This window comes from Lagopus muta, chromosome 5 (genome assembly GCF_023343835.1).
Source record: "Lagopus muta isolate bLagMut1 chromosome 5, bLagMut1 primary, whole genome shotgun sequence".
NCBI lineage: Eukaryota > Metazoa > Chordata > Aves > Galliformes > Phasianidae > Lagopus > Lagopus muta.
The window spans coordinates 17,175,152-17,200,094 of record NC_064437.1 but is presented as its reverse complement, the minus strand read 5'-3'; the positions used below and the strand labels follow the sequence as shown (position 1 = coordinate 17,200,094).

The window sequence follows — 24,943 nt, the reverse complement described above, 5'->3', positions numbered from 1 at the left end:
ATGGCAGCAACATGTAATGGAATACTGGTGCAAGGTTCAGCCTCTACTGCCATAGCACCAACGTCCACCTCTGACATCATGGGTCAAAATAATAAAATAGGAGGCATTGCTTTCAGGTCAGGCCTCATAATAGCGAGACAGAGAATGTGTGTCCCATGCTGAGTAAAGCAGATGATTGGGTCATGGTGAATGTGACAATGTCTAAGAGGGTCTTTGGAAAGAGCTCTGGAAAGTTTTAAATATTTAAAGCTTTAAATATTGTTTCTTCCCTTGTTCAGTGTCGCAGTAGCACTGAATTCATGAGATATTTCTGATTTGTTGAGTGTATCATTGTTTATCTCTTTTCAGATTTTCAAGGAATCTTATTTGGATTTATGAATAAAATTTCATTAATATTCCTCTACTTTGTAAAATCTATGTAATTGGCAATCTTGTGTTTCAGCACAGTGCATTAAACTGTTTGTGCAAGGATCGAGTGAATAAATAAGTAAATAGTTAAGTCCCCCAAAATTCCCCTGTGGTGCCTCAAGAGTAATTTCTTTTTAATCTTAGAAAACTGCATTTAGAAATAGGGTTGTATTTTATTTTATTTTTTTCCATGCCTATTCTACTGTTTGTTCATTCAGATATTTGGAAAATTAGTTTAATTTGTTCCTGGGCTATGTGTTTCTGAAAATGTCTTTTTTATCTTAAATTGATTATAGACGTGAATGTGACATAAGTGTCTGTCTGATATATAAATACATATCTGCTCAGCATTTGATTGCACAGTTAAGAGATCTAATAATCTTAATCCTTCCCTTCAAATATACGAGGGCATGAGCTCTTAGAACTATATTTACAGGTAGGGAGCTGCATCTGTGCATGCGATTGGTGATGTGACTGTTAGCGTGGGGTTATCAAGCCAGTAGCTTTCACCACACACACACTCTGCCTTTAATATACAGAGCTGATTTTGCACGAGTGCGTAACTGAATACTTGTTTTCTACATATGTGTGTATCATAAATAAATTGGTGGTTATGAGTATGGTGGGGTTTCTATTTTTAGCAGAGGATTCCTTTTAACTCCATTTCTTCATTCCCATACAACTATAGTTGCTGCTAAAGTTAAATGAATTCGTACTGTAGCAAGTGTTCAGGCAGGCATGATCTGGTTTTGTATGAGTAGTAAAACTAATCAACGTTATCATTAAAATATTAGGGTGAAAATCTTGATTTGATACAAACAGTTGGTGATGCTGAGTTTCTGAAACATAATTTTGTTGATGTGGCAAAAGATGCGCAATGTTAGGTTTTTCTAATGGATAGTAGATTTTTCATGAACTTTCTATATAAAGCAATTGGGACCTGTTAGAAAATGACATCAAAAGATTATTCTGATTTATAGTGAGAATTACTCTTACACGTTGCAACATCAATGACTATAGGCAGCAACAGTTCGAAGCAAGCATTTATATTGTAATACTTTAATCATCTGATAATGGAATTGTAATTAAGTTTTAATATAAAGCCTTTGGCCGTTTTGTACGCTCTTGTCTCAAAAGATGGGTATTCTTGATGAATGAGGCAAAGCCCAATTCTGTTACAAATTGGGAAAGTGGCTGTGAGTGCTAAGATGTGGTGTCTGAAAACAAGTCAGTGAATTATGAAGTGAAAGCATGGAAGAAGGCAGTTTTGAACTGATGAAGTTTCAAAAATTAGCTTTGCAACATTGTGTGCAAGCTGTATTTTCTAGCTCTCCCTCCCTGTGCCTTTTTTCTTTGTAGCGAGGGTAGATGAAGGAAGGGTCTGTTTTCTGGTATGCTGCTCCTGGCTACAAGGTCTCTGTAATAGAAACATATGGGGCTTGCGGCAAAGAAATGCCTGTGCATACCTGTGAATTTCTCTCAATTTTATGTGAATGTCTGGCACCTATTCTCTAGTAGGGAATACTTTTCTTTCACTTAAGTATATTAGTAGGTTTTCTTTTTCCAATCCCAAATAAAAATTTCAGAAATCTCGCAGTGGCTTAGGACGTCAACAGGGAGTATTTCAAAGAATCATGAAGAGTTGAAGTTGGAAGGGACCCTTGGAAATTGGCTAGTCTAACCCTGCAGCTCGGAGTCAGCTAGAACAGATTGCCTAGGACTGTATCCAGTCAGGTTTTGAACATCTTTGAATATGTAAGAAGGCTTGCTCTGAAAATGTTGTGCTCCTGAGGTCCTTTGCCTCCAAGGCAGTCTCTCTGCCGAGTTGCATGTCAATAATGTAGATTCAGACAGATCTTTTGGAAGTCGATGTACCCTCAGAGATTCTTGTGCCTAAAACAACCAGAGTATGCAGGTGCACACTCAGGAAGGAGTTTATTTCAAATGCTGAGTTATTTTTTTCCATATCTTTAGCTATTTTACAGTTAACAGTAGATCCCTGCAGGAAAACTTTTTTCAAAACTTAATTTTGTTCTGAATACTTTTCCAAATGTGCCTGACTTTCACTGTCTTACTTGCCTGAAAATCCCAGCTAGATTTTTCTCTGGCACACAGGTACTGCTCTGAAACTGCTGAGTATGTTTCTGAACAAACTACTCTGTTCCAAGTTTTGTGTACTAACTGCACAAGTGAATGTGCTTATAATTATTTGATCTTTAGGATATATATATATATATATAAATCTAGACAGTGTTAGCTGTTTTATAGTTATGTAATGCATTTTGTATTTCTATAAAATGCGTATCAGTTACTGGCCACTGACTTCTGTCCTTCCTTAGTTATTCTTTTTCTTTTTACTATTATAGCACTACACAGAATATTTGCTTACCATGATTTGCACAGATAATATTTATTCTCAAAAAGGCATGGACCTAGCGTAGCAATTTTTTTTTAGCATAAAGGAATTGAAAATCTCTGTGCTTTTCTGATTTGTTTGATTAGTCTGAGAAAGCCCAATAGCTCTTGGGGCTTCCAAACAAAATATTCAATAGCAAGTTGATGTAAGTGAAGGTGGCTACGTTAATTTCATCTTAGTGCTACAGAAATCAACGTGTTTAAATACTGATTTTTGTCTACGTTTGATCTAAAGCATAATGGATGGCCTAATGCCCTATGTTTAGTAGGCAATACAGTGTGCAGCCCTTTCCTAAGCTTGGTCAGCACATTAAGCAGGTAGGTCTTATGACGGACAGACAGCAAAAGTCTTGACAATGCATAGAGATTACTTTGTATAAAGAAGATAGAATATTTAAAACTTAGTATGTACTTGTTGGTACTACAGCATATCTTCAAAGCCTTTGGTGGTTTTGAACAAAATTCCCTCTTAGCTCAAAGTAGTTCAATAATATAATAAAATACAGTAGAACCCCAAATTGCCTTTATTTCAGTCAACCTGATTTCAGGACCCTTGCAGAAATGTATCTTTTGGTTTTTTTCTTGAGGATGAATACAAAAACCGCACTTAGTAGAAATGCAAATTTCTACAGTTGATAAAAATTAAATCTGTTTAAAAAGAAAGAATAACAAAAACTGCTTCTTAAGTTCCTGCTAGTGGCATTGTATTTAGGCACTTGAAAGCAATTTCAGAAGTAGATTTGCATACAACAGAAACCTGCAAGCAAATTGAAAGTGCTGTTTAGGATTCATAGAAGATCAAAATGCATACTCCATCTTTGACATAATTTGTCTTGAGGTTTATGAAATAATTTTTCATCAGATTATAATATTTAAAGTAATTAAAGATGCAATTTTCTATTTAATAAACAATGTGTTTTGTAACTTCATTAGGGATGCTGCCTTTCTTAATTGTAATGGTCCAAAAGGTTGTCAGTGAACTGTACATTAACTGTAGAGATAATAATGATTTTATATGCTAATAATTTTTAAATGAATAACTCATGTTGTTTTTCATTCACATGGGGAAAATAATTTACATTCCTAAACCTTACTTTGTTATTAACCCTTTTACTTGGGGAGAATGGATATCCTTGTATAAAATGTTCATTTGTTTTACATTAGCACTAATGCACGCGTGTAGGACCCACTGGTATGAAAGGATTAAAATCAGCAGCATTAAACAAGCAGGAACATTTTGGAAAGAAATCCTTGTTAGAGGACTCTACAGGGACCGTGTAACTTGATTTTCTATTTATTGATCAGACGCTTCTTGTTTTTGTTACCATTTGTAGCTCCACTGGGAATGAATCTTCCTGCTGTGGTATCACAAACACAAAATTATGCACCAAGAAAGCATTAAGGACTTGTGCTCACTCCTTGATACATTTATGTGACTGGCCTGACATTAGCCTGGGTCAAATGCCTGTGTCAGGGGGACTCTATATGCTCTATTGGGAGTATTTACACTGTTGCATGCAGGCTGGTTTAAGCAGCTAGTTTTAACTTTTTGTAATAGTCATTTCTCTGAATCTGGCTACTGCTTTGTGGACTAAAATGGGATGTAGACTTCTGCCTCTTTGATGGTTTTAGTACCTCAGAAATTAGTTGCTTAATATCGGAAGTGTGGATTTTACATTTTAATTTTTCATACTGGCCACCTAAAGTATGGGCTTAAAATGAGTGTGTGTGTGATGTGTGCAGAGTGCTGCCCTTACAAGCCAAGAGCTTTTATGACAAAGTTTTACTTCATTTGCTTTAACATTAAGCTTTGGCAGGACAAGGGGAAATTATTTTATGTTGAGGGAGGGAAGATTTAAGTTGAATGTCAGGGGAAGTTCTTTACAGAGAGAGTGGTGAGGTGCTGGAACAGGCTGCCCAGAGAGGTTGTGGATGCCCCGTTCCTGGAGGTGTTCAAGGCCAGGTTGGATGGGGCCCTGGGCAGCCTGGTCTAGTATTAAACATTGAGGTTGGTGGCCCTGAATGTGGCAGGGGGTTGGAGTTTCATGATCCTTGAGGTCCCTTCCAACCCTGGCCATTCTGTGATTTGTGTAGACATTTGGAGATCCCCATCATTTCCCTTTTTGCTTTTATTTCAGATAGTAGCCTTACAACATCTGAAATGCAACCACATTATGTTTCTGACCCAAAGCACCAAATTTAGTGCTCTGTCACAATACAAGAAACACCAAGGAAAATACAGGCATTTGACAAGAGTGGTGCAGTTAGCTAAAAAAAAAAGAGAAAAAGCCATGGTCTCAAACTTCATATAAATTCTCAATATATGCTGATGTTAGGAAAAGAATTCAGATGTAGTTGATGGTTAAATAAACTTAAAGGACAACTTATGACTTCTTTCTTTCATTGACCCTTACCCAGAAATGGTTTGGACATTGCAAAATCATGCTTAGTTATTTCCAGTATGTAAAAGTGCGCAGGGGGTACCTGTAGTTGTCTAATATTTCTGAGGCAATCTACGTGCATAAGAGAATGCCACATTAACAAGGTATTTACATAAAATCCCTTGCTACAGCTGCTTTTAAAAGGAAAGACAGATAAATATGTGCTTAATGATAAGGACATGTGAAGTAGGTAAGTGACCTGGGAGAGAAAGCTCATTGACCTTCCAGCATGCTACAAGAATGTCATATTTGTTGCAGCATACTCCATACTGTTATGCAGCATGTGACAATCTGAGAAGATAATGCCTCTGACAATGCACACTTACTATTCACCATCAATTATAAAAGTGTGTGCTATTTTTTTTAATTGATAGTGAACACTGGAGCATAATCATGTTAAAAGTATCCTTGCAGAATGTTTCTTCAAAGAAAAAAAAAAAAGAGTAAGAAAGTCTTCTCAAATGTTTTGATAGATGATTCATTGCATTTGAGCTGCTGTCAAGGAGCCACTGTAGCCAAGCCTATAAATATGCAGTTTTGAGAACTCTGGAAGCGTATTCTAGTGGTGTGACAGATTCAAAAAGCACTTTTTCTACTGCAGAAGCTAACGTTGCTTTCTGTTATACATTCAGATACAGTTGCCTAATTAGGATAATTGGTTGGCAAATTTTCCTCCTTTTAAACAAAATTAGTTTGGAGGAGAGAGAACAAATATCATCAGAAACCTGAATTGCTCTTTCTTTCCATAATAATTGTTTATTTTTAACAGAGCAGAACAAGGCTTTATAACTTTGAGGGAGGGAGGCTGTTTAATTTATTATATATGACATTTTCCAGAAGAAATGAATATTGGCAGTTTGTTTATAAATCTTTAACCAAAACGATCATAATGTAATCACTGACCTTCACCTCGCTCACAGTGGCAGTAATGGATACAACTACAACAATAACTGTTTCCTGATGGCATTATAACAAAGAGAGCTTTCTTTGAGTTGGTACATGTGTGTTTTCTGTGTTTTGTATTGTCTTGTGAAGAGTTGAAATACACCGAGGATAATGAAAATGAATGATAACCTAGATGTGTTCTTTCCTTGAACTGCTGGTTGTATTAAATCCACTGTTCCCTGCAAATCTATAACATCCTTTTCAGATGAATTCAGAAACAAGGAGCTGCGTTCTTTTATTCTTGGTCCAGAGATTAAAATTGATCACACAAGACACAAGGGAGCAGATTGTAGTATCACAGCTCAATGTGGTTAACTGGGATAGTGCATGGCTTCTGTTCTACTTAACTGTGTGCGTACAGGTTACAAATATTATTGATTGCAAGGGTCAGCAGAGGCTGGAGGGAGGTTATGTTGTTTGATGCTATTTGGCAATTTTTAAGGGACAAGAGCTATGAACCCTCATAGCGGCTGGGACAGGTACAGTTTAAATCTGACAAATGGAGATTTATGTTTGTGTGAGCTGGCAAAGACCTTCAAGTAGAAATAATAAATGGAAATCTGATAGGTTGTTTTATCATGGGTCAAATAACGTGCTGTAGGAGAAGAGGAAAAAAAGATTTAATTATTACCTATTCATCAGAATGCACTGATGATAGGTTTTCAGTTGTAGATCTGCACTGCAGAAAAATGAATAGTGTTTGGAAGTGTTTTTATGAGGCATAACTTTAAAATATATGTAGAGATGGTTTACCTGAAGTGATTTGAAAATGCAGCGTGGGCGGGATGATATGGGAGTAATTACTGAATAAGCTTTATAGCATCTTTTTGTTCCTTCGTGTGGACAAAACCACTCTGTTAATATTCTGAGACTTAAGATGAGCTGATTTAACATGTTGAAAAGAACTAGGAAGAAGCATTTGTTTCCTATATTGAATTTTCAGGTTGTACTGTATTATTCAGTAGGATTTATAAGACATTGCTGTTTTACACTGAAGGCTATTTGAATTAAAAATAAAAATTAAAAGTTTGAATGAATCTTTACTACATTTCCAAAATAGGAATAACCAGAAAGACCTATGTTTTGCAACTAACATTCAGCATGGGAGATTTTCTGTCCAGAGAAGTAGGATTTTATCAGTATTTCATGAAGATACAGTTCTGACGAAGGATGCAGATATGGCACTCGTGTAGCCTATTGTTTCATTACATTCACATAGCAAGGATCTTATGGAAGTAGCATGCCACAGTAGTAATAGCGGTGAGTTTAAGAGGAATGGCTGTGTTTTAGGGGTTTTCTGTAATCTCACCCATTCGGCTTTTTTCAGCTTCAGGAAACAACATTATAAAAATCAGTCTGTATTTGTAACACTGTAATACCAATTGGCTCTTATACTACAGTTGGAGAGGAAGAGACTTTAGCTAGTACAAACTGTCTCAGTAAACCTCAGTGCAGCTTTCTCACTGTACACTGCATGAGATCTGACTGAAGATGTTATTCCAGGTTATTAATGAATTAATTATTCTTCATATTTCCAGAGGAAATATGTAACTATATGTCTATAATGGATTTTCTACTGTTCCTTTGCAGAGGCGTAACATTTTCTATCTGATGCCAATTATTTGTGGCTTTTTCTTTGAGTGTTTTCCTGGATCTTTGTTCCCATTTCCATATGCAGTTTCTATCAATTTGGCTTTCCAAGATCTTTTTTCCTTTTTTTTTTTTTAAATGTCAAACTTAACACTAATAGTAAATTTGATTTTCTCTTTGTAAATTCTTATTGGATATGATTATTCCAATGTGCCGACATGACTGCCTATAATACTAGACACATATCATGGAGGAAATATATAATTTCTATTACCAACAACTATTTTATTATTTTCTGTTTTCTTTACTTTTTAGATCTCTTCTGCTCCTGTATACTCTTTCTTTTCCATCCAGTTTATTTTGCTTTATTTTGCTTTCACTTGTACACATATACATATTTTCTCTATCGTGTCTAAATACCCTTAACATGGCACATAGTCTCTGAGATATTAGGGTGGGCTTTTTGTATCTTTGAAGTTTACTTTTGTATCCTTGCAATTTTATCCCCAAAGAAGCAAGCTGCTTGCTTTTGCAGCCAGTTTTCTTCACCACTGTATTGAGAGGAACCTTTTGTGGCTTTTTTCCCTTCTAGTGTGGTGCAGCGTATCACACTGACAAATAGTATCTGGCTGGTGTCTGGAGGAAACACAGCCCCCTGTGTCTTTCCTTTGGCATGTTAGTGCTAGGAACATGCTTGTAGAAGGAAGAGAGAAAGGAACTGACAGCATTAACATGTCAAATCTTAAACTTCAGCATCCCTGCTATGCCAGTTCAAGGATGCTCCTGAATAATGACAGCTTGTGCCAGTGGTGTGAAGTGGCCAAATTCCAGACAGGACTAAAAATCAAATTCAGCTGTGTTGTAAGCTGATTGGAAAGAACTCTTTTCCTGGATGGAAAGGCACATTCTTATGTGAGAGATGGATTTGACTGAAACTACTAAATGCATTTTAGCTAGTGACCTTTTCAGATTTGTAGCCAGTATAATAAATGTTGCCAAGATGACATAAGAAAGGTTAGCAGCAATATTCTACTTTCTTTTTATAGGAGATGTTTCTTTAGTTACTTTGTGCTAGAATTTACAGAATTCTTATGTTCTGCAAATCAAGATTCATAGCAAACTGTTTCAGTGCTTTAAGACCTGCAGTAAACAATACAAGGCAGAATAGAACCAGAGGCAATGTAAACAGACTTCTGCATTCGTCCATCTCTATGATGAGGTTTACTTCATGGCAATCTTCATATTTCAGCAAGTCTTTCACCAGAACTACCATTTAACTTGCTGGCATCCTTAGCATGGCGATTACTTCAAATGTGAGTAACAATTCTGTGATTAAATATTGCTTTCTAATCCAAGAAGAACTGCTATATAGGTCACTCTGAAAGTAACGTATTTATTCTCATGCAAACTACAACAGATGAAAAGAGCACAATAACACTGTTTAATAGAGCAAATTCTCAGTTATGAAACACTATTTTTTGAGCATATTCACCGCCATTAGTTGTGGATTATAAAGTAAGAACCTGCATGCTACTCCCATAGAAATCTGCATCAGTGGATGTAACTCGCTGCTGTTGCCACTGCTGAAATGTACCACCCACCCACCTCACTGTGCTCACATCCACTCTTTGGTCTCCATAGACATTCAGCAAGTGTGATTGAATGTCAGTGGGTGCCATTTTTTTCCTTATGGAGGAATGCAAAGACTCACCTTTGCTTCATACGCACTTCCATGTCAGACACCGTTTTGTCAGACTGCCCCTCTGCTGCCATCTGTCACCCAGCAACAACATGTAACAGAATATTGGTGGGAAGATTCTGTCTCTCCTGCTGTACCACCAACATCCAACTCTGACATTGTGGACTAACATAGTAAAACAAGAAGCATTACTTTTGGAGCAGCCCTCATGCAATTATCTTCTGTTAATTTGGGACCCTGAATATTGCTGTCCAACTTACTGTTGATTTTCTAGTGTCCTTTAAAAATTATGTTTTAAAACCTTTTAGTGATACTGTCTGCTTCCATTCTGAGTTGTGCATTAAAAAAATCTTTTGGAGGATAATTTCTCAGGTCAAACTGTGAGGTGAAAATCTCTGTGATGCTTAACTGAATACCCAGATATTTATGATTGCATAATTGCCATATTCTTTCTGCAGACCTTTATTAAATCATCCTGAGACAATGATGACTTTCACTAAAAAATTACCTTAGCCACACTTGTTTGTTACCCCAGTAATATCCCAAATGCAGATCCCCTGTGTTGCCCATGATAAAACTGAGAAAAACAATTCAGACATAGGTTATGGGGAGTTAGACTGAAGGTTTGTGAAAATCTGAATTGATGATCATAAAATCAAATTAAGGGTGGCGTTTATGTCTAATGGAGGCTAAAGTGTTGTCATTTACCTTTAACATGTCTACGACATTAGTTTTCAAGCTAATCTGATCATAGTGGACACTACGTGCTGTGAGCGCAAACCATAATTTTGCAGTGTTTTATGACCAAAGCTCATGAATACAACACTAATCCTAATTTTCTATCACTCATGGATTAATTCTAAACTATCTGCTCTTCTTGTATGCAGTTTCTGATTCCTGGCGACATCTTGTGAAATTTTGGCTATGTCTAAATTGGGACAGGACAACTGGGTTCACACATCAATTAGATTATAAAAATAGGTTTGGTTCTTCCTGGTCTGACTATTCCAGTCTTATTTTTTTCAATACCACTTGTAAGAGCTCAGATATTACTGCAATTTAATGATGTAGTAACATATGAGACATATGGACTGTTACTTACAGGTTCAGCTATTTATTCAGGCATTTCTAGAAGACACTGTGGTGTGACTAGACACTGACACTGTTGGTTGGACTAGATGATCTTGCAGGTCATTTCCAACCTTGTGATTCTGTGAACAATGCTGTTCAACTTACAGTGTATTGCAACAATTGTATAGGGTTTTTGCTAATAAATGTGAAGGATTTTTTTTCACATTTACTCATTCTAACATGAGGGTAAGAAAATGCTAACGCAAGTGTCCTGTAGTTCTTTTGCTTTTCTCTCCTTACTTTTATTTTCTATGAATGAGGCCTTTAGAAATCACTGGGGATTTACGTTACAGATCTTGCTAGGGCACCTCTTCCAAAGCAAAGACATCATTAATAATAAACTTTAAAAAAAATAAACAACAAAAAGAAGTTATATTACAAAATAAATCTACCAGGCTTACAAAGAAAACAAATTTGAAAGAGCCACCTGCTGTGGAGATGAGGCAGTAATCTCAGCAGCAGGAAATAAATGGAGAGAAAAAGAAAATACAAAAGCATAGACATTAAAAAAGTAATTAAAACACTTATCTCCATCAACATACATAGCAAACAAAAAAAAAAAACCCAACCACCTAGGAAACATACTCTATTGAACCTCACAACAGGAAATAACAAAGCTGCCACCAAAAAAGAAAAAGCACTGAGCGTCCACCAAAATGAGAGAGATATCATTTAGAAATAGAGGCCTTGAATGCATTTACTAATGTGTTAATCACTAATGGACTGACCTTGAAAGAAGCTGAGCACCTGCAGAGCATTTGCAACTTTATTGGGCGTTTATTCTTTCAGAAATACCTTTAAAATGTACAGAAAGCAGCTCTTCAGATACCGATGGCTTTCTGTTCCATTTCTTATGAATAGAACAGCGTGAATTGTAATGGCGCGCTTGCTGTAATCAGGCATGTGGCACAGCTCTGGTGCCATATTTGTGTAGCGTGTTTCAGTGGAGTTCACATATCTAAATTATTGTTTAAAATTGATCCATGGGCAGTAATTTTATCTATATTAATATGAATGAATATGGTTTATAAATAGTGTATATGGTGATGAATACAACTAGGTTCTATCATGTCAAGGGAATACTATGAATTTTACAGTTTCAAGAATCTACTGTTTTGATGTTATCTTTAAGTGACCACTTTAATGTACTTAAAATTCATGGTCCAATTTATACAATTCATGATCTGTGAGATGTAGAATAAAACTGCCTTTTATACATAGATTCTGATCTCCACATCCCTAGAATGCATCCAGACTTTTTGAAGAACAGAGCATTCAGAAATATTGAAGGATGCTTGTGTGCTTGGAATTTACTCTGTGTTCTTTTCTGCTGTGCCCCTTCGTAGTCACTGACTGTATGGAATCTGTGGCTGTAAGTCTCTGGGAAGTGAGAAGTGCTATCAGAAGTGTTACGCCTAAAATATTTTCATATGGAAACACGAGGAGCAAATTGGAGCACTTCAGTAGGTTAAAGAGCAGGAAGATGACAAAAAATGTGTACCAAAGACTTTTATTGTTAATTCAAAAGGTCACTTTCAGGAGGGAAATGGTGGATTTAGAAACTTACTTTCAGAGAGTGACTGTTAGATCTGTATCTACTGTAGGGCATTTTTAAGAAACACAAATATGCTGTTATAATGTTAATGAATAGCTCATCAGACCATGTAAATTCCTCTCCGATATTTGTGTCAGTCTCCCCACCAGACCTCCACCATTCATTTCCACAGGGCACATGAGTGGCCAGAACTTGCTGTTATTCCTCAGTCTGCCGAAGGTGAGCTAGTGCTAAACCTGTGATGCCTCATTCCTTGTGTTCAAGTTTCTTACGCTGGTTAGCAGGCTGGGTCTTGGTATGTCTAGGCTTGGCCTCTCAGATACTGCTTCAGCAGACTTGTACTGCCATAAAAGCAGATATGAAACTAATCGTATGTTTCTTCTGATTGCATCCACTTTCTTATAAAATTTGTACATTTTTCTCCCAAGCTCAGATTCTGACAGTTCAAGGATTTCCACCTACTACTAGGATCTTCTTTGCCCCTATTCTTCAGAATATTCCCTGCCAGGAAGGACAGGGCATGTACTGAAGAGGGATCCTTATTTATTTATTTTGTCTGGCAGAATTTTTCCTGTAAACATGTATTTAAAATCATATTTTGCTCAGAAACATCTCTTTTTTCATAGGTACAGCAAAAGGTTCAAAGATTTCCTTAGTCCTACAATTTTCTAATAAATGTTTCTTTGACATGGAAACACTTAAAAAGAAATTACAAACTGGTGAAAGGAGTTTGATAATGGTTTTGGTTTGCTGGTTTAAAAAGGAAGAAAAAAAATATATGCATACAGCCAATTTTCTTTGTTTTCTTTTGAAATAAATTTGGATGAATTTCTAAACGTAATGTCATTTTGAGGCAGTTGAAAGATTCATTTAAAAATGTTGAAACTCAGCGTCTTTGCTTTAAAAAACAAAACAAAACACAAAAAATTCTTAGTGTATTTCAAACAAATTGCTTTAGCCAAAATGAATTTGCATCTTTACCTTAAATGTGGGGTTGGTAAAAATATTCAACCAGCCCTCTGCTTGAAAACTCTCTATTCTCACAACAGCAATAGCTAAGACAAGGAATGGGAACTTTACTTGACAGACCCCAGTTCCTCATTTGTTTACCTGATGCAGCCTAAATTATTCCAGAATGTTGTATTAACACAACAAAAAATGAAACAAAAACCCACCAGTGCCTGCTGTGGGGAAAAGAAGAAAAGTTCACAGTGCTGTAGTAACTTTGCTCCCCATAGGTTTTTATATGTTTACACTTCAACTTCAGCTCCTTTTTTTAAAATTTATTTATTTATTTTTGTCTGGAGATTTGTTTTCAGTCAGCTGCCAATGAAAACTACACTTGACCCTTTTCAAGGAACAAGACTTATTTTGTATGTCAGTTATTAAGACTGGCTGGGAAGTTCATATGAAACTGCAAATCTGCCCAAACATGTCAGATTTAAGTAATTCAAACAGTGATTTCAGGTGCAGAAGGCAGTCCTGTTTCTGGGGAGAGGGGATTTGATCATAATAGGAAAGAGATACATGCTGTGCCTCTACTCCCACATCAGTTTTCCTCTCCAGACCAGGCTAACATTTACAGTAATAGCAGCAGTACATATTTCCTTTTTAGACTTGCTGATTGATATGTTGACATGCCTTGATTTATTTGGTGCAGCAAGCAAGTGGACTAGGTGCATTTCTTTGCATGCCAATCCACTACATTGTATATGCATCACTCTTTTAGATTGTCTTTGTATATCTCGCAGACTCTAATAATTTTGTGATTCATATTTCATCTGGACTGGGGGATTGTAAAAGGGTCTAAATTGTGTCTCTTCAGATGGAGATGAAGAACTTGACACCTACAGTAAAGAAAATTAGCATGTATCTGTATTGTGAGAACAAAGAATAAAATGATAAAAGTAGATATTGTTTCTTCTAATATTTATCTTTTTGTTTATATGTATGTATGTACATAATGGATTTTGAAAGTGGGTGGTTAAAGCCTGTGTTTTACAATGCCTCCAGTATGACTTTAGAAATCATATAATGGGTCAGACTTGATAGAAGGACTAAGAGTTAAGGTACAACCCACTGCAGAAGGGATTATGGTGTTTCGAGGGAAGAAAGAAGGGGGGAGGTTTTTCATGCTTAGGGTGATGTTTCTTGGGAGATAGCTGGAGCACCTGGAGAGAGAAGGCAGGACACGGAATACCAAGGGGTCAGGAGTGGTGTTAATTTGTTTTCTACACCATACCTGAACCACATTGGGACTATCTAGATTAGCTTTTGGGTAGCTGAAATAGATCTACCATGCTAGTTGTTATTTCCACAGTGTTTGTACTTTCTTAGCACGTGACATTTTCCTGTAGCCTGTGTGTGTGGTTTGGATATTGGCTGCTTCAGAAGTTTGTCTCCTGGAATCAGCAGGTAAAGGGACTGAGGCTGCAGGAGCTCCAGGGCTCTGGCTGCTGTAGGCAGGGATCTGGGCAGTAGCCTGCTGCTTCTGTACTTTTGCAGAGTCATGTAGCAATGCCAGCAGTGGAATTGTAATTCCAGGCTACCTCCTTTTGATTGCCTTTCAGAAGAGTTGTTCTTCAGTTTCAGTGAAGGAAATTATTATCACTAGATTTTGGTATAGGTTATTTACACACAAGAGATCTAGAACAGCGAAAGATTATTTTAGTACAAGAAATATCAAGCAATAAATAAACACTTTTAGGTGGCTTTCAGGTGGATTTGGAGAGTAGAGAAATTACTAACATTGGTTTTAGCCTAAAACCTAAAGGAAAGACCTCATGTTTTCGCAAGCATTTCTTGAGTGGCTCTTGGCTATTTTGTAATGCATGAATTCCCTTTTGCTAAAGATTTTCTCTGATTCTTCTTCAAAGGGTATTTATTTTCTTCTGTTATTTTGACCTAAATTATGTCTTTCATAGATGAAAGACATAATTTTGTTTTGTTCTTAAATTGTTGTTTTGTTTTGTTCTTAAATTTTATTTCTTCTCTAAAATTATTTGCACAAAACTGTATTTCTCCTCTGCAGCTTTTTTGTCTTCATCAAACCCTTTCTCTCCTGGTAGGCTGTTGGCTATTTATCAATATTTGATCCTTCTGTAAAGCACACTTCTGTAAGGTGGCTGTTTATTGTGAGATGACATCCCTCAAAAGTGAATCTTATCAGTTTCTGATCTCTTTCTGTCTGCCTGACTTTTAGCTTTTTAGTTTTTTAGCTTTTAGCTTTAGAAAGTACATAATCTCTATTTTAACAGAACTAAATGCTATCGCTTTAAAGGCAAATACTAGGCAGTTGTATAAGATACATCAGAATCCAGTACAACTTGCAGTGAAACTGTGCCAGGTGTTTGTAGGAAGAAGAGAAAAATTCCCAGCATTTCCTTCAAATATAGATATTGAAAGTTTAGAATGGATTTTCATGTTATTATAATCAAAATGAAAATAGTAAAATAAATAGAAGAAAATGCCATGGATACTGTCTGAGCTTTGTTTTGTTGGTTGGTTATATTAGCCAGACTAAATGTTGTTTGATTGAGAACACTCATAATATAAATCCTTTGATTTCAGCAGCGTTGCACTTACGATAAACCTGAACCCTGGACGTTTTAACTTTCTCTTAATTCTGTTCTTTTCTTCAACTGGTGGGAGCTGAACTCCTGTTTTGGTTAGAGATGGAGTCATTTTTATTAGGGGGATTATGTAAATGTCAAAAGTGGGAAAATATTTATGAGATTTTTGCCATGTGTTCAACAGAGGGTAGACAAAAGATAGAATGGAAAATATCTTTAATTCACTCTGCACCTCCCAATAGTGACAAAAATGTTTCTCCTGAAATCAAAGTGAGACTACTGTGGTGGTCTACGTTTATATCAATTGCAGTAGATACACTACTCTGTCCTTTGCTTGTAGTAGGCACAGAAAACTCCTGCCAAGGTGCACTTGTCATAGGTACTTCAGCAATATATACAGGTTTTATGCATTTTTTAAAGATAATTTCTTTAATGGCTCTTACATATTACAATTTCAGTAGCATAAAGTATTTCTGTCAGCCTCTTAAAATATCCATTATTCATTCTTAATTAACTGATATTCTAGTCTACATAGCAAGTACAGCATTCAAAGTTCTTGAAGTTCAGTAGAAGCCTGTATTTTTTAACCTTATTTTTCTCAGTATCCAGATATAGAGCAGCACTGTTTAGAAAGCAATTGATTCATAGTTTTGTTTATCATCAGAGATCAAGAAAGTACTCAAAACCATGAGATATCTGAAATGAAAAAAAAAAAAAAAAAAAAGAAGCTGATTTTCACTTGCTTTTTGGTTTGTAAGCCTGCCTTCTGAATTCAGTGAGGTCAAATTTCATTTTTTTCACAGAAACTGCTGAAGCTAAATATATACTTTTTTTCCCCTTGACTTACACTAACTGCATTCAGAGATGTGGGAGGTCGAAAAATTTACCTCATGTGAGGTGACTCCTGAGAAAATCCTGGGGTTCTTACAACTGAGTCCTGATATCCTTCAGTAATGAGGCAGCTTTTTGGTGCTTCAGTAATAGAAAAAGGTCCTAACCCTTTCCTACTCGAAATAGCATTCCTCAAAGTACAATCCTGCTTTGCTGTTGGTGCTAAAGCAGTGTTATTGAGGTTTTCTACCAGCAGCCAATGTATCTCAAAGAGGTGAAAGATCAGTGCTGCCATCCATGTCTGGGGATGGAGCGAAGTGTGTTACTTTGTTTACTCCATTTCTGCCTACTGGTTCTAAGGGCTCCTTGGTTGCTCTGTGCTTTCCGAGAAAGAAATATTGACGTTTACTTCACTTCAATAGGTAATTATTGATTGGTATATTTTCATGGGAATATGATTTATTTATTTTTTTAAGATTCAAATGTGAAAGGCAAAGCCATGTTGAAAATACCCTAATTTATTCCATTTGCAAGAAAAGAAGTTTTAACTTCTGTGCTGGGTGGACAGTTTTCTGTGCTGTATAATGTATAAACAAATGTATTAACAGCAGCACAAAGCCTGTCTTTGACGATTGGAAGATACTTCTTGCTATTTTGTTTTAATCAAAAGATGTTTGTTTCTTTCATTGGTTGTGAAGAGTATCACTGTATTGTACTGCTGTTGGATAAGTTTGTGCGGTTAATTAACTACAAATAGATGTCGGCAAGCAAGGACTTCAGCGTGTTGAGAAAATGGTCAAAAAAAAAAAAAAAAAAAAAGATGATATACAAGTAGTCAGAGATAAGAAATTTAAAAAGCATCACCACTCATGCCCATTACTAATAAATTAGGCCATTCCCTATTGCCTCACTTGTGTTACCTGGAATCTAACTGTATTGAATAATACCTCAAAACAAAGGGAACAAAACTGATTCCCAGCAGTTTGAGTTGTGCATGAAAGTAAAGCTACGTAGGAAAAGTTTATTACAGTCATGCTTTTCCCAGTAGCTTCTCTACTTCTGCATCCAGTATGTTTTGTTTTTTTTTAACCCTATTCTTTGCATTTATTTTGGTATAAGTTAATCTGAGTGCAAAGGTTATTCAACAACCCTGTTTTCTAATGCTGGTTCTATTAACAGATCAACCATTCTGTATGCTGCTGACAACAAACATGATGCTGCAGTCATTTGTGATGTTTTTTTGTGTGCTTTTTTTTGAACATCTGAGGTTTTGTAGGACTACTTGTATTGTGTTTACTTTTGAGAGCGTTCATGTAATGTGAAATATTTTTTATTATTGAAATTTCCCTGACGGTTCTGATCTACCTTAACATATCTGTTTCAGGTTTACCAGAACCAAACAGAGACAGTATATTCCAAGGGCTGAAGATGGATCAAGGGTTTTACACATCAAAAGACTTCCTACCTTTGGTAGCTGTGGCAAGTAAGCCAGGTGTGTGATACTTTGCTTCTGTCGTAAACATATTCAGTAAGTCATTAGCCGCTCCTGAGGTATGAAAATGCACAGGTGATTATACAGCATTGCATCCACCTACAAGGCACCTCCCTGTGAAAAGTTCTGGGCCAAGGCTTTCTCCTGGGGAGCTGCAACCTCAGGATAGTGTGGTAACTAACATCAGTTCCAGAGACTGTAAAGCAAATAGTCATATATAAAAATCTATGAACCTGGCAATCTATTACCCACAGTAAATTACATTTGTTAATTGAATTGTATTCTATAGATATAATAAGCTTCTCATTTGTATATATTGATATAAATTACACATGGTAAATATAGGATGGTCTTGAAATCTGATATTAAATCTTTGCTGACCCACATAAACAGCTACTTTGTATGTTGTTGATAATTTGTTTTACTTGTAGCACCATTATCCCAAGTCAGTCATGCGCTGAATGTTCACAAGCAAATTTAAAGGGTCAGTAGTTCCCTACCCAAAAAACCTCAGGACAGCATTAATATGATCATAGTTAGACAAATGCAGCCTTTTGTGCTTTTACAGATTTGTTTTGAGTGCAGAAATGCCTGATTTTTCTACCCAGGGAGTATAGATACTTTCGGTGGCTCTGAAAGTGATCCATCCTGGAAGGATGGATGATGTGGGACTTGTGATTTTTATGCCACGTTCCCTCAGTCTGGATTCTCCAGTGTGCTGATAAAAATAAAATAAATTTCACATATAATTTTCTGGATATATATCTATGTCTGTTCTTAGTGTAGTATATGTTTTTACGCAGGTGACCACATATTTAATATAAATACACATATGCCACTTTCATCTGCAAAATGTTTTTATTTGAACCATTCTGAAATTTCTTTTAGCATCAGATAGAGTTGCCTGCTTATTTAGAAGACTTTATTAGCGTGTTAAAGAATATACCTCCTGTGGCAAAGTATTCTGCATGTAGAAGTAAAGTTTATTACTCCATTTTATACAAAATATTTAGGAAGGGAAATATTCCCTATGTGCCTATCCCCATCTATCCTATCTCTCTGCTGTTTTGATCAAATGCTTTTTTCTAGATATGTTCCTAAGCTCAGTGAGCTCAAATGAGTTGGGAGAAAAAGTTGCTTTTTTTCTTTACCTTTCCTTTTTTTTTTTTTTTTTTGAGAAGTGTTTAAAAATGAAACAGGTTGAGAATATACACTTCAAAACATTTTTTGATTAACAAAAGCAAAGCAAATCTTTAAAAGCAATTCCCCCTCATAATAATGTGACTAAAGATGCTTCGTAGAATTCTATATACGTGCACATAAATAGGGTACTCGAAGGCATCTTCCTGAACAAGGGTCTATAAAACTGTGATCTGCATCTTTTTAAATGCTGCGATGTAGCATTCCCAATTTATCAGAATATGTAATGATATTTTTCATGTTAAGTCTAAAATAAATATAAAAACAAGAATAAACATTTTTTTTCTGACTGGCAGTAATAGATTGCTATTTAGTGTTGTTTGCTAATCAATGCGATCTTTCTATCTTAATTTTAGTCTTTCTGCTGCTGTAGTCACCTCTTGAGCTCTAAAGAACAAAATTTTAAAATATAATACATGTACTGTATATTCTGCTCTGTCCTCAGATTTACTATGACATTTTTCTAAATGATAGACTTACCCACTTTAAAACAGACAGTACTCTGCATGCTTGTTATACTTTCCTCCAAAGGGATTCCCTTGGTAAATACAGTCATTTAACTTGTGAGTGGCTTTGCTCCCGTTGGCTTATATTTCAAATTCTTGTTTCACTGCACCCTTCCAGCCTTCTGAAAATACTCAGAAAACAGATATGGGCTATTGGAGAAATAAGGAACAAAGTGGGCAAACACAACCGGTCCACTCTAGGCTAGGTTTGCATGGCATTTTGAGATGCTATTCCACTCTTGCACTTGCTCTTTTTCTGTTGTTCGATGTGCAGTTTTTGTGGAGAATTAAATTCTTTAAAAATAAAATAAAATAAAGAAGTTTAGAGAGAATAGGAGTCTTATTAAGTAAATGGCAAATGCAATTCCATATACGTGGGGGAAAATGATAGCATTTGCCATATATCAAGCATTTTACAAGCGGAGAGAGGATATATATTTCCAATCCATTTCTGTGTTTAAATTACAACTACTGTTTTATTGAATAATTTGTGTGTTTCTGTACAACTGAGAATGTTGAAAATCTGCTAGTGCTGTAGCAGGATATTCAAGTCACAGTGCAATGATTATACGGTTAGTTTCTCCTGACTGAAATTATCACAGGCTGGTTGAGAATGTAACGTTATATTGTTTATGGCATTGTCTTTAAATTGCAGTAGTTTCCCTAATAAATAGTTCTACTTAAACTGATAGCAAAGTGGAATTTAATGCAATACACAGAGTGAATCCGAAAATACAAGCTATGGGTAACAAACACACAATGTCAACATGCAGACACTTTGTGAAAACCACTGTAGATCAACTGTTTTTCCCAGTGCAACATTTAGGAATTAGTATAATAATAATCTTTCTGCCTGATGTTCAGCTGTCATAGGGAATAGTTTCTGAGAACCACGTCAGCATAAATGCCTCACAGAAAGCTGTGTCTGAGGGGCTAACTTTGAGAAGCTATCATCCGAATCTATCAACCACTGAAAAGTTTTCTTAAAAAAAAAAAAAAAAAAAAAAAAAAAGCAAGTGATATTCATTATGATCTGTAATGAGTTGTTTTTTTTCTTAAGCCGTCGTGGTACTGAGTCTGATATACGAGAAGCTTAATTTTTGAATAAAAACATATTACAATGCTAATTTCTACCCAAAAGGACTCACAAAACTAGAACTGCATCATTTGTATCCTTTCCAGATAGAATGGTGCTGCTCCTTAGAGTTCTGACTATAAAATTATGTATATGAGCGTATCTTAAAAATGGGAATAAAACTGTCTTTCAGTGAAGCAGAATAATTTGATAGTGACACTCCATGCTTAGAAACTGTAAGATGCAATTTTACACTGCTTTGAGTACAAGTACCTTTTGAGCTGTCAAGCAGAAATGGTTTCTCATACTTGAAAATGGGGTTTTTCCTTTCATCTTTCAGGGATATGTGCCTGTCACTCTCCATTGCCATCAATACATGGAACTGTGATTGTACTTGGGGCAGGAGACACTGCTTTTGACTGTGCAACATCTGCTTTACGCTGTGGAGCTCGTCGTGTGTTTGTGGTCTTCAGAAAGGGCTTCACTAATATCAGGGCTGTCCCAGAAGAGGTAAAAGTGAAAAACACTATTTATAAGAAGGAATAATGGTTGTTATTTCTGTAGAGCCTGAAAGTGCAGTGTTGGTACTTAAAAGACATCTACTAAAATATTTGTTTTTAAAAATGCTCTTAAAATGTATCTGAAAGTTTATTTAAGCTCTAAAGCTCAGTTTATGTAGTATTTGGAGAAGTCGCTTCTCTGTTGTACCCTGTAAAGTCAGAGAGATGCCTAAAAAGGGTAAAATTTCCTGTAAAGTAGAAATCTGTAAAGGTCTGAAAATCTTGGAGGCACCCCAGGGATCCATGAGGCATTGGAGTATTATAGGTAGCTCTTCAGGTCCAAGGAATGGACTTTATGGCTGCTGCCTAGTGAATCTCAGTGATCTTGACACAGCTTTGTGAGTCTCTAAATTCTTGTAAGGAAATTATGATGATTTTTGTTTGAATCACTGCCAGTGGCAATAGAGAGATGACATTAATCACATATTTCAGTGTTCAAACTGATTTTTAGTTTGACTTTGCACTTTGGCATTTATCAGGACTTCTGCAAATTCTGAAACTGGCTACGCCTCCTCAATTATCTGTATAGCAAGAATTTTTTTTTTTCTGGTTAGATTTTCTTATTTTGGTGCTTCTTCCATTATAATTTTTTTTGGTATATCCTCCATACTTTTGAAAGATTTTAGCTAGTAGTACCTCAATTGCATCTTTAAAAAAGGATTTATGGGAATTTGATAATCTCTTTTCAAGAAGGTGGACGTCTTAGAGATCTTATACAAAGTGGATGGAAGTGGAAAAAGAAAGATGTTTGGAAGCATAATTATGTTTCTGTTGCACTTAAAATAAGACATCTAAACACCGTGAAATTACTGAAGTCATTGTGGCAAAGATTCATGCTATTCAGATTCTTCCTCATTAAGAATCAGCTGTCACTCTGAACCCAAATCTTTGTTAGCAGCCTAGGTCAATTCCTAAAAGCTATCAATGTTCATGTTATCACATCATGCAGCAGTCTTGAAAAAAATATATTAAAAATAGCTTTAGCTAGTAATGGCCATGCTAGAATGATGTCAGGTTGAACACTTTGTAAGATATTATGTAATGTAAAATATACTAGCTTTATGTTATTTGTGAAGTAAAGACAATCAAATACTGAAGTCTCTACTAAGGCATGCTGTTTGACTTTTTTTTAGTTTTTTAGACTAACTTTAGACTTACCACATCAGAGAATATTAAGTATTGGCAGTCATGCTATTATTTGCACATGGTATTCGGCATTTGATAATAAACACAATCTTGAAAACATAAGTTGGATCATGTACTTAGTTAATGCTATGCCTCTTAAAGCACAGCCAGTTGCAAAAGGTAGGTCTTCTGCCCTCAAAGAAGTTATTCAAAATGACAAGGAAGAATAAGATAATTAGGAAATCACAGGATTGCAGGGGTTGGAAGGGACTTCTAGAGATCATCAAGTCCAACCATGCTAAAGCAGTTACTCTACAGTACAGCATACAGCTAGGCATCCAGACAGATCTTAAATATCTCTAAAGATGGAGACTTCACAACCTTTCTGGGCATCCTGTTCCAGTGCTGTGGATTCTAGTGTGCAATTTTCTATGTTCCAGTTTTTGGCTGTTGCTGCTTGTTCTATCACTACACACCACTGAAAAGGGTTTGACCTCATCAAATTGCTTCCCACGCTTTAGATATTTATAAACATTGATAAGATCCCCTCAGCCTTCTCTTCTCCAGGCTGAACAGATCCAGGTTTCTCAGCCTTTCCTCATATGGGAGATGCTGCAGGCCTTTACCATCTTTGTCACCTTCTGCTGGACTATTTCTAGGAGATCCCTGTCTTTAGCTCCCAAAAGAGCAGGATGCAGTACTCTAGATATAGCCTCACCAGGGCAGGGTAGAGGGGGATCATCAACTTCTTCAACCTACTGGCCATGATCGTTTTAATACACTCCGGGATACCATTGGCCTTCTTGGCCACAAGGGCATGTTGCTGGCTTATGGCCAATCTGTTACCACCAGGACCCCTAGGTCCTTCTCTGCAGAGCTCATCTCCAGCAGGTCAGCCCCTAACCTGTACTGATGCATGTGGTTATTCCTTCTTTTTTTATTATCCTTTACCTCCTTTGTCAGATTAAACACCAAGTGGGCCCTAACCTCCCTCATTGCATCCCTGCAGGCTCTGGCTATATTTCTGTATTCTTCCCAAATGGACAGGCTCTTTTCCCATTGTTCTTGGACCTTCTTTCTTCCCTTTGAGTTTATCAATGAACTCCTTGCTCATCCATGCAGGTCTCCTATCACCTTTTCCTGATGTCTTACTGTTATGGATGTACTGATCTTAAGTTTAGAAGAAGCAGTGTTTGAGTGTCAAACAACTCTCATGGGCTCTCTCTCCTTCCAATGCTCTAGCCCATGGGATACTTCTAAGAAGGTCCCTGAAGAGGTTAAAGTTGGCTCTTCTGAAGTACAGCAATCCTTCCTGTTGCTTTGCTTCTTCAACATAAGATCCCAAATTCCATCATCTCATGATTGCTGCATCCTGAGCTGCCTCCAGCTTTTACACCCTCAATGAGCCCTCCCTTGTTAGTCTGAACGAGGTCAAGCAGCACACCTCTCTTCATTGGCTTCTCCACCAACTGTGTTAGAAAGTTATCTTTAATATATTGCAGGAATCTCCTGGAGCGTGCATGCCTGGATTTTTTTTTTATGCAACAAATATCAGGATGATTGAAATCCCCCATAAGTACCAGTGCCCTGGATCACAAGGCACCTTCCGGCTGTTTGTAGAAGCCCGCATCAATTTCCTCCTTCTGATCAGATGGCCTTTAGTACACACCCACAGTAGTGTCACTGGTATTAGCCTGCTCTCACCCACAACCTCTCCACTTTTACCCCCAGGTGGAGCTTGATAGATTCTAGTTCCTCTGTCACATGAAGAGCAATTCCACCACCTCACCTCACCAGCCTGTCTTTCCTAAAAAGGACGTAAATGTGTCAGAAAACCATTTGCATTGCAAATCTAACAAGCGCCACTGTCTAGAAACTGATTGATCGAGTAGCACAGAAATCAGTATTAAGATGCCTATCAGTATAACATACTCAGTGCCTTCTGCTTAAGAAGAACGTGTGGTAACATCTTGAGTGAACTTTTCATAAAGCTTATCATGTTTGCTTATTTATTTTATTACTTCTACTCTACAGATGGAACTTGCAAAAGAAGAGAGGTGTGAATTTCTGCCTTTCCTCTCCCCTCGGAAAGTTGTACTTAGAAGTGGACGTATTGTTGCAATGGAGTTTGTTCGAACTGAACAGGACAGTGATGGAAACTGGAAAGAAGATGAGGATCAGGTTGTTCGTCTGAAAGCTGACGTGGTGATCAGTGCCTTTGGTTCAGTTTTGCGTGATGCTGAAGGTAATCCTGAGTAATGCATTTCATAGATATAAATTGTTTCAGCTGCAGCCATTTTGTGTCCTTTGGCGGTTTTGCGAAATGAGTCTTCAGGAGATTATAAAGCTTGTGACTCAGTCCTTTCAACAGAATTTTGTTTGCCCTTTAATTATGTTT

The 24,943-nt window shown here is 36.6% G+C and overlaps 1 protein-coding gene across 5 annotated transcripts in view; it reads left to right on the top strand.

Moving 5' to 3' along the window:
- Window positions 1-24,943, top strand: part of DPYD (dihydropyrimidine dehydrogenase) — a 327,299-nt gene that overhangs the window by 133,690 nt on the left and 168,666 nt on the right. For all 5 annotated transcript variants that reach the window (XM_048943871.1, XM_048943873.1, XM_048943869.1 and 2 more), the window contains exons 9-11: window positions 17,972-18,079; window positions 21,201-21,370; window positions 24,580-24,790. In XM_048943871.1, coding sequence (XP_048799828.1) covers window positions 17,972-18,079; window positions 21,201-21,370; window positions 24,580-24,790 — 489 coding nt within the window. The remainder of the gene's footprint in view (window positions 1-17,971; window positions 18,080-21,200; window positions 21,371-24,579; window positions 24,791-24,943) is intronic.